Below are 10957 nucleotides of genomic sequence, written 5' to 3'. Positions count from 1 at the left end.
TTTTAGTAAAAAGTGCATTGTTGAGAATAATCAGTCCTATATTCTTAGCCCTAGGATTTGTCTAGGACGGTTATTAGTCAGATGTTGGCCAGTCTGGATGACGAATGTCAGTAGGTCTGGATACATGTGTCCTTTAGGGGGTATTCAGAGAGTTATCTACAGGACTGAAAAGTTCAAAGAGTTTAACTTCCCAGGCTAGTCAGAGCAAGAATGCTCAACTTTCATAATGTCAATCATTTTAGCATCTTGGTTAAAGTAAAGTTTGTGTTGAGTTGCTGTTCCCAGGCTTCCAAAGGCTGATTGGAGATAAGGATGCTAGAGAGCACTGGGTGAAGAGTAATGAGAATGTAAACAGAGATACCCAATGTTTCCTAAGATGAAGTTGGTCTAATGGGGAAGCAGGGAGGTGCAATGGGAGGGAATGTCCCGGACTAAGTTCTATTTTCTAGCTAGGACACTGGAATGGATTACTGAACCTTTCTGACTCCATTGTACTGTGTTTAATGATGGGATAGAAATAAATGAACTTTGAGTTCCTTCCTGTATTAACAGGAGGGTGCTGACATATGGCAGGATAGCTATACATCCAAATGCAGGCTTTAACACATCCTGGGTGGTGCCTTGGTTTGCATGTTTCCTTGGCTATCCAGAGAGCCTGCCAGGCTTCTCCAGAACTTGTCTGACCCGCCTACTGTGAAAGCCATCTTCAGGGTGCAGTGAAAAGCCTGAGTCTCAACTCTTCACAGGTAGATGACTCCTGGAGGCTGTGAGACTGGGTCAGTCTCTAGTGGCCAAAGGCCCAAGGGCAGGGCAGAGCAGAGTAGGCTGTGACCAGATGGATCTCTGAAAAGCTTACAGAACCCTCTCCTCAGTCTGAAGTCTAACATTAATCCAAGCTATTCCAGACCTTAAATACACTGGATGTTTGTATGTCATTTATAAGCACTTTCAGATACTCAAGTTTGTCTAAATCATGTGATGACCTGTGAAGATAGTATTTGTCCTTTCTGTTTCATACATGAGGAAGCTCAGAAAAAGTAATTTGTCCCAAAGTTTGGAGACTTCATAGCACTTGCCATAGAGCAAGATTTGGTATAAGTCTGTACTGGCTTTGTCCAAAAACAAGTGAATTCCAGGATAAGATGATCTCAATTACTAGATGTCCCATGGCAGTGGGGTGGAGTGACCTTCATAGACAGAACTAAAACTGCAGTCCTATCAAATAGCATTGGAGCAGGGGGCTTACACCAGTAATGTTCATTCTCATTCCCCTTATTGTGAAAGAGAGATCGTATCTCAGAGGATTAAATGACATGAAACAGTGTAGAGATGCCTGACATGAGTAAATGCAGTATTCATTTTATGCCACCTTAAGCAGGTAGTTAAAAACACAGAATCTATTAGCAATTTTTTTATATTTTCCCCTATGCAATTTTCCACAACTCAGTTTCTATCCTCAAACTGACCAGAAATGAGGTAGTCAGAGTTCTTCTGTCTTTGAAAGGCTTGATTGGAGTTCAAATACTTGAGATTAAACCATATTAAAGAAAATCCTCCCCATCTGCAAGCGAGCTGGCGGGTATAGGGGCAGTCTACCTTTCCTAAGCTGAGTGGCCTGCAGAGATTTACCCTAGGGCCTGGCTTCATGGAGATTTACCCAGCACACCTGATTGAGCCTGGCCTGGCTGGGAAAATTACAAAGTTGAAATCACTTGAAATTCCTCTTGTTCATCCAAAGATACAGAAATAAAAGAAGCAAACTCCTGATCTTGCTGAGGTGAGATCTTTATTGTAAGCCATTCCTGCATCTTTTATTTTCTATTTGCCCAAAATTGATCCACCCAAGCACTATAAGAATCACATGCACGTGGATTTTCTTATCTCATGCCCCACACACATTACATCAAAAGAACAAATTTTTTTTTGTCTGTATTTATCTGTAGACCTTTGAGCTCTATAGAAGCTTTTAAGCAAATAGAGGAAATTTCTGTCACATTCATTTTTTTGAATGTACCATCATCATTCAGAGGGTCCAATCTTGGATCTGAGGCTTCAAGCCTAGGTGGAATGAGACAAAAGGCCAAACCATTCTTTTAAATGTCCTGCGCTAAACAATGCTGGCGACACACATGTACGTACATATGCACCCATGCACTCAATAAATCAATTGAAGTTATATCCAAATTCTATTTTCTTTCTCCTTTTCCTCTTCCCCAACCCCTTTCTTATCCTGATGAAAGCTGCTCCTTCCCCCACCACCACCCTATTCTCAGCTACTTCATAAGGTGAATATTTACAAAAATCATTCTAAACATTTCAGATATGTCTCCCTGAATATTTACTTGTCCTCTCATGGTTTGACCAGCAGTCACCATGATGAGTCATCCACTGGGCTTTAATCCATAGCGTCCTGAAATAACAGCCATACCAGGGCTATGACTTTACACTTTCCATTTTTATTAAAACTCTCACTTCCCTCAAACTTGATTATCTTAAAGCTAATTTTATTCTATGCTTGGCCTTCAAGTTTGTGCTAATTTGCAAATCTTTTCCAAATGGCTCTCTTGAATTAATGCAGGAGGACGTTATCAACTCTCACACATGTGGTTCTTTGTCAGTCAGGAAAATAGTCTCTTTCCCCATGAAAGGAGCGTTTCTGGAGACAGTGGGATGGAAGGAATCCTCTTTACAAAATAAGAGATAGGGGCGCCGTGGCCGGTTTGGCTCAGTGGATGGAGCATCGGCCTGCGGACTGAAGGGTCCTGGGTTCGATTCCGGTCAGGGGCATGTACCTTGGTTGCGGGCACATGCCCAGTGGGGGGTGTGCAGGAGGCAGCTGATCGGTGTTTCTAACTCTCTATCTCTCTCCCTTCCTCTCTGTAAAACAAATCAATAAAATATATATATTTTTAAAAAAGAATTAGGGGCAAAGAACTAAATTGGTGCATTTTAATCATATACACACATATAGGATATGGCTATATGTACATATTTATATATATAGTTTATATGTATATAAAAATATTATTTCCCCAGAGATCCTATCCATATACAGATCTGAGGAAAAGAACTGATATCTAAAGATCAAATATCTCTTTTGGATTGTGGATGGTTAAAAACATATAGGCTCCCAGGGTCACCATTTTCCCTGTTATAGGACAGGCACCTACAGCCCTGGCCTAATGTCAAACCCTCATTCAGTCTGTTTCATCCACTTCAGGTAGGCATGATGCGATGTCTAACATGCAGATCCATGCATGCTCATCTTTATTATTATAGCTAAGTGCTCATTTCCCCCTTCCTTCATCTTTTTTTTCTGAGGAGTCTCCCCAAACGTCTTTGGAGGATCCTGTGAGTTTCTTGAAGAAATGGATACACAGCACAGTGCTGGAGGTGCACTCAACAGACCTGCCACTTACACATCTTCCTATTTCCTTCCAGTCAGTGGTTAGTACTTGTACCTTTTCTGGACTCTCTGCCACTTCAAATGTGCCTCTTATGCATAAACATTCCTTCACGTGCAACTCAGCAGAGCTTATGCCATGCTCCAAGGATCCCTGAAACTTCTGCACTGCAACATCCAAATATAGAAGCAAAACCCTTGAAGAGGGGTCATACTTTTTAGATTTAGCAAGTTTGTAATAGTTTTTATTTCCCATTAAGAAATTTTATGGTCATCTTTCCCCATTAAACAAAGAGCCCAAAATACTATATAAACTTAAGAACTTCACACCAATAAGCAGGACTTTATCAATCAGAAATCAGAAATACTGCTTGTAAGCAGACGAAACAATTTAAATAGGAAAAGCTTGAATTAAATAAACCTCTATCACTCACTAGGGACTATCAACCTACAACAAAATCACAAATGAAATAAAACCAAACAATAAACCTCAAGGGGGTAGCTGGTCCTCTAGGGATATTATTGCCTCACATTCTTCCTTTTCCTGTTTCTCTCTTGATTTCTATTGATTTGATACTCATCCAACCACTGAGGCACAACTAACTCCTCCCTCCTCCAGGAATAAGTGATTTCTGGTCCTCATTGAGCTCCTTCTTGTTTTTAAACATATTTTATTGATTTTTACAGAAAGGAAGGGAGAGGGATAGAGTTAGAACCATTGATGAGAGAAAAACATCAGCTGCCTCCTGCACACCCCACATTGGGGATCAAGCCCACAAATAAGGTACATGCCTTTGACTGGAATCGAACCCAGGACCCTTCAGTCTGCGGGCTGCTCTATCCACTAAGCCATACTGGTAAGGGTGAGCTCCTTCCTTTAATTCCATAACATTTAAACCCACGCCCAACTGCAACCTACTATTGATCTCTTATATGCATTCAACTTTGTTTTCATACTAAACAACAGGGCCTTACTTCCCTTGTATTGCCTTAATTTCTACCACAGAGTTTTCACATATTGACTTCATGCACCCATGTGGAAAAGGACACAAGGTAAGTCACCCATTCCATCTCATGCAATCTATGTGAGCTAGCTCTCTCTGACACATGGCTCATTTAAGAATACAAAAAACTTCAAATAGGTATATGAAATTTATTTGGACCCCCCAATTCAAGGTCTTGCATCTTAATTGATTGGTGTTATGAAATGATACTCCTACCTGAGAACTTTTGGACTCCCATTTGTACTAGTTCATAGGCCCAACTGCCAGTGAAATTTTCCATTAATGCCCTCGTTTACTGGGTGGCGCTTGTCCTACTCTTTCTCTCAAAGACATTAAACACAGAGTGCTGCCGCTTTGTTGTGAAGCATGGAGGCTTTGCTGTGTATTGTTTTAGTATCACTGGCTTTCCCACTGGGAACAGAGTGGGCCTCACCCTCTCCTCATGACTAAGTCCAGAGAATGTGTGGTGAAGTAGTTCTGTGACTTTTTAACCTGAGCAGTATTCCCCACATCGTCCATGAATGCCTGGGTTAGTAACTGTATTGCAGCATTGCTGATTACAATAAATGTGTGCCCAACATTGGTGGACATTTTGAAGCACGAAGCGTTACCGCACACCCCAGCTTCCCGAGTTTAGAAGTTAGGGGGGCCTAATCTTTTCCCCAAGCAGAATCTTCACATCTCTCCTGCTCTCTTCTTTGACGAGAATGGAAAACATTGACACTAACATTGTGCCCTTCAGGACATGTACAGTAGTCCCCCCTCATCCATAGGGAGTCATCCAAGACCTCCAGAAGATGCCTGAAATGCAGATAGTAGAGAACCCTGTTTTTTCTTAACAATAAAAGATGAACAATAACGAAGAAAAAAACAATTATAATATCCAGTAATAAATGTTAAGTGAATGTGATCTCTCTCTAATAACTGAGATGGCTAAGTGACTAACGGGTGGGTCAGTGTATACAGCGTGGCTACCCTGGACAAAGGAATGATTCATGTCCAGGGTGGGATGGAGCAGACTGCATGAGATTTCATCACAGTACTCAGGATAGCACACAGCTTAAAACTTATAAATTGCTTATTTCTGGAATTTTCCATTTAATATTTTTGTACTGCAGTTGACCATGGATAACAAACCATGGAAAGTGAAACTGCAGATAGTGGGACTACCGTAAGGGGGTTGTTTTTTTCAGTGCTAGGGATAGACTCCATGGATCCATTTTCCAACCCTCTGTGGCAAAGGTGCAGTGATAGAGGTTCATATCAGGCCTCTAAGTGAAGAGCATATAGGCTCTGAAATCAGAAAGATCTGAGTTCAAACTTAGTGCACCATTTGCTAGGTGGGTCATCTCAAACAAATTATATGTTTCTGTGAACCTGTTACCTCATCTGCCAAATGGGAATAACACCACGTCCCTCATCACGGTTGTAAAAATGGTAATATACATAAAGCCCCTGGCATATTGCTTCAATATAGTAGATACTCAATAAATGTTAGGTACTATCTTTATTTTCCAAGAGTTTGAATTGAATAGAGTCCATGATTCTTAATTTCCTGTTATAGTCCTCTTAGTAGAGTCTTCCAGAACTAGAGTTAAAAATATATATATGTGCCCTGTGAGGCTGTTAAATGTCAAATGTCTGTAGAGGTTACTTAGTGGGTAGGAAAGGTTAGAGCATTGAGGTGGAACAATGGTGCCCCTGCCCCATTCCCATACGGTCCCAGCATCACCCCCATACTCCCACCAACTAAACCTGTATTCCCATTTGTCTAGGTCTCCAACCGTACTCGATGAAAATGCCTGTGGTCTCAAAGGTTTTAAAAAACTTAAGAATGGGAAAGTGAGGCCTCAGAAAACTATAAATATTCCATTAGGAAAGAAAGGAAGAGAGAGGTGGGTAACTGCTACTTTTGTTGTTGTTGATCTTCACCCAAGGACATGCTTAGAGAGAGGAAGGGAGGCAGAGACAAAGGGAAGGAAAGATAAGAGAGAAAGAGAAAGAGAGGAAGAGAGAGAGAGAGAGAGAGAAGGAGAACGCAAAGAAACATCAATCAGTTGCCTTCTTTCTATATGTGCCCCAACCAGGGATTGAACCAGCAACCCAGGTATGTGCCCTGACCAGGAATCAAACCAGCAACGTTTTAGTGCACAGGATGACACTCAACCGAGCCACTCCAGCTGGACTAACTGCTATGTTTTCTTGTCATTAGCAATATACCGGCTTCCATGTGCTGAGATCCCAGTCTGATGAGAAGAAATGACACGAAGGTCATGGATGGACCTCACTGTCCACTGGGAAAGCTCTTGCAGCACCTTTAGGCCCCACAGCTTCTTCTCAAAGAGACCACCGTCTCCAACAATTTCAGGCATCTCATCAGCCTCACTGGGGGGGATCTTGAGTTCCAGGAGCGCCATTAATTCCTCCAGCTGGTAAGCAAAGGCAGCAACTTGGAGCAGAAGGGTATGTATTGCTTGATGGAAGTCACTGTTAGCTGGAGTAAAATGCACCCGTTGGTCATCTAAAAGCCTGATCAACATACCATGGAAGGTACGATAAGCTTGGAGGTTCTCTAGGAGTCGCTCTGCCTCAGGCAGCTCACTCCACCGATCAGTGCTTGCCATGGGCACACCATCCACGGAATCCAGGTCCATGTCCTCATTCAGGCCCTGATGCTTCACCTGGCCAAGGATACAGAAGAACATCACATTCTCACTTAAATAATCCCCTAAATCTCATATAAAATCTTATTCATCTCCCTGGTCATGGATCCAAATGATAAAGAAAATAAAATGTAGAACAGAAACTCTTGATTCAGGGTCCACGATTGGACTTTTGGGAGATACTTTTGTCCCTGAAATTATACAGATTGCTTTGACTACCTGTTTATTTTTCTTGGGAGAATGTGCCATTTTCCTTAGGTTCTCAAGGTTGAAAACCACTGGTCTGGATTAACTTGTCCTTCCCACTTCAAACTTCCTCCTGGCCATTTTAATCATACTGAAGTTTTTAAGTATTTTAAACATACTTGAAGACACTGGCCACAGTGAGGAAGCCCTAGAATGTAGCCATAGGATTTTTCTAATTATCTCTTCTCCATTGCCATTATATAGTGAGGACAATCCTTTAGAGCAGTGGTCACCAACCGGTGGTCCGCAGACCACTGGTGGTCCGTGAGATCCGAAAGGTTGGCAACCGCTGCTTTAGAGGATTCAGTGGAAATCAGTTGGAAAAACTGGTGGGGCTGTGCAGATATTCTCCACAGGGTCTGTAGTGTTTTCACAGCAGCTCTTAGAGAACCTCCTACTATCAGAAAACCAATCTGGAACCCATGGTTAATGTTTTAAGAATATAACACTTCCCAGAGAATCTTAAAGGAAATCCTCTTGATAGTGTAGGTGACCTTTCTGTTTAGACCCAGAAACACTTTTTTCCTTTTATATTTATTTTACAGAGGCAGTAATGGAAGGAGAGACACATCGACTGGTTGCCTCCTGTACATGCCCCGACTAGGGATCGACCCCGAAACCTAGGTATACCCTGATCGGGAATGGAACCCTCAACCTTCTGGTGCATGGGACAATGCGCCAACCAACCAAGCCAGGGCACTCCAGAAACACTTTTGATGTGTATAGTTAAAAAGTGGGTGGCTAATACTATATAGGAGAAATTGGTTGGGTTTATACTGCTCTTCTCCCAATCCTATAAACCTTACTCTGCCTTTCATTTACATAGTTCAAAAATTCAGAACCTATATGAAGAACCCAAACTTAAAGGGCTCATAGTTAATCTATTCTGATAGAATTCAGATTGTAGGCAATCAAATTAGAAACAGCTTCCAAGACATATAGCCAACCCTACCTAGCACCCATGTATATTTTCTTACTCAGGAACATATCTCCTAAAAAACCTAGAGGAAGGAAATAAACTCATGTAAGTTTCCTTAAGGGAAGGGGCCATATCAAATGATATGTGCCCACTATACAACTGGCTGTATTAGGGCTTTCACAATTGGTAATGGTGCTGAAGCATGATGGTAAAGGGTTGGATCAGAATAGATGAAGTCAAAATAGACTACAGCAAAATAGGCAACTTACATAAGATTCCATAAGAGCTGTCAGGTCTGAACGAATCTTTCTTGCTAGCCAGATGGAGCGGCTACAGAGATCCCGACGGTGAGGGGTCAGCGGTGAGTGCTCTGCGAAAGCCATCCCCTAACTCAACTGTCCCAGGAAACAAGTGAGCCGAGTTTGTTTCTATCTACACTGTTCCAAATAAGAAATGTGACACTCAGACTAAATCCACTGGGCATTCTCTAAAGGAATGGTGTTCCCCACCCCCACCCCCTGCCTGACTCAGAGGTGGCAGCAAATTCCTGGCTGTGGATTTTTGTGCCTGTGGAATCAAAGGCCCCTTTTACTCAGCTTTTTTTTCCTGCAGCGTCTGCCTCCATCTCTCTCCTCCACTGAGTGCCTAGCCTACTTGTTTTTATGTCATTGTTTTGCTTTTGCACTTAGCAACAAGGTCAATATCACACTAATCCTCATGATACCTAATGCAATCTATTTTATATACACATATAATCAGGTCACTTTATTACCACTCTCCCTTGTGCTCCCCATGTCCTTTTCTTTTTCTTTTTGGCTTGGTAAAGTCTTCACTAATATTCATCATTATTATTATGGCTGCTATTTAGTAAGAACCTATCCTGGACCAGACACTGCTCAAGATTGTAAAGCCTTTGATCTTCAAAATGATTCTGAGATAAATATTATTTACCTCGTCTTACATAAAAAAAACTTATGAACACAAAATACAATAACTTAGGCTCAAAATTTAAATGTAGGTCTTTGATTCTGTATCTGTTTCTCCCACTGACTTTTCAATTTCATTGTCTAGGTAGCTCACATTTTGTTCAAGAAAGTAAGTTTATGTGAAAAAGGTCCTTTAAAATAAATCCAGCTTTTTACTCCCATCCTTTTGCTGTGTATTTGATTAAAAATTAGCTAAGAAGGCATCTCTGATCTCAATCACAGTGCCTTCCTTATAGCTCCAGGATGAGGAAGATACTGTTTAGGCCTGTTCTTTTCCAAAGGACAGTAAACACCCAACCCTGACAGGGTAACATTACTAAGGCAGCCTCACTCAAGTGACAACACGTTTTTCTTTTTCTTCCTTATCGCAGTTATACCACATGCTTCTTAACTAAATAAGATAATGAGTTGGGCTTTGAAATGAGGGCAAAAGAGTTTCAAAGCAGCTGTAGAGTTGCTATTCTATTGCATTTAACTCAGTAGGTTAGAGGATGGTGCGAATTGGTAGAAGTTGCAAGTCTCAACTTCAAATCAATCAATTAGCTTTCACTACTTCCTATCATAGACATTGCCTCTAAACTGAAACATGCCTTCTCGAGGGCAAATGTCCGTATGTGAACAAAAGAGGAAAATGAGAGAAAGAAATGAAGCATGGGTGGCTGTCACAGTAGTCTTTCACATAGGTAAAAGGACACGATTTTCTTTTTAAAGTTAGTACTTTGCCAACTGATCACATGGCATATCAGCATTAGAAATCAAGAACTAAACACAGTCAAAGTTAACCCCCCGATTTTCCACAGAGCAAACAGTATCTGCCACATGAAGCCTGCTCCGAGGGCACCTGGTTTTCTTATTTAGCAGTATCAATTGTTTCACTCTGGGACAACTGTAACTCAGTACAACCAAGGAAGACCAGTTGCTTCCATGAAGACAATTTTATTTTCTTCTTTACATATTTATTTTGGATATGTCTTACCTAGATTAAGAGAAAACAAGAATTTGAAAAGCAGATTATCCCTTTTATTATAATTTCTTTTTACATAACTTTTTCAACCTAGATTCAGGTAACTACCTGTCTCTCCTATAAAAGGAGAAGGGTCCTGCACATTACAATAGGCAAAAAGGTTTTAAGGAAATAAAAATATTTTAAATTGATCCATTACAATTTTTTAATCTTCTTGAGTACATTGGTAAGTGGGAAAAAGACAGGAGAGAAAAATGGAATTTCAAACAACCAGACTGTAATAACCTCAGATTTAATACACTCTTTTATATTTTTTTCTCCAAACAAGTACAAAGGAGGTTCAAGTGCTCTATGTGGATGCCTTTCCATACCTTAATATATATATATTTTTTACTCCCAGTAATCCTGGCCAGTGTTTATCTAAACTTTCTGAAGCATATTAGGTCTCAATTATGCAAAATAATCCTGGGCAATCAAACAAGGGGGAAGCACAGAAATAATGCTTGTATCTCAACTACATTTTCAGAATCTAGAATTGCCAATTCAAGATGGAGAATATGCAGTGGGGGAAAAGATAACAGAACTGACTAGAAGTAGGAAATGCAGAATTTTAAGATTCAAAGAGCTCCTTGGAAGGACAAGTAAACAGCATGAGAAGCAGAAAAGAAAAAGGGAAGAGGGCCCAGTACATACACCAATTCTTTCCTATGCTAGCATCCTCATCTCAAAAGGAAAAAGATAAAGTCCATGAAAAATACTTAAAAGTTTATTG

The 10957-nt window shown here is 40.8% G+C and overlaps 1 protein-coding gene across 1 annotated transcript; it reads right to left on the bottom strand.

The window, feature by feature from the left end:
* Positions 1 to 4047: 4047 nt before the first annotated feature.
* On the bottom strand, positions 4048 to 9588 carry CNTF (ciliary neurotrophic factor). The gene is made up of 2 exons (XM_081100041.1): positions 8505 to 9588; positions 4048 to 7088 (listed from the first exon to the last, which is right to left on the bottom strand). The coding sequence occupies exons 1-2, from the start codon at positions 8616 to 8618 to the stop codon at positions 6600 to 6602; spliced, it is 603 nt and encodes a 200-aa protein (XP_080956167.1). The 5' UTR covers positions 8619 to 9588; the 3' UTR covers positions 4048 to 6599.
* Between the last annotated feature and the right edge of the window lie 1369 nt (positions 9589 to 10957).

Source organism: Myotis nattereri (genome assembly GCF_964212035.1).
Source record: "Myotis nattereri genome assembly, chromosome: 9".
Taxonomy (NCBI): domain Eukaryota; kingdom Metazoa; phylum Chordata; class Mammalia; order Chiroptera; family Vespertilionidae; genus Myotis; species Myotis nattereri.
Note: the sequence above shows the minus strand (reverse complement) of the source record. Positions and strands in the feature narration are given on the sequence as shown.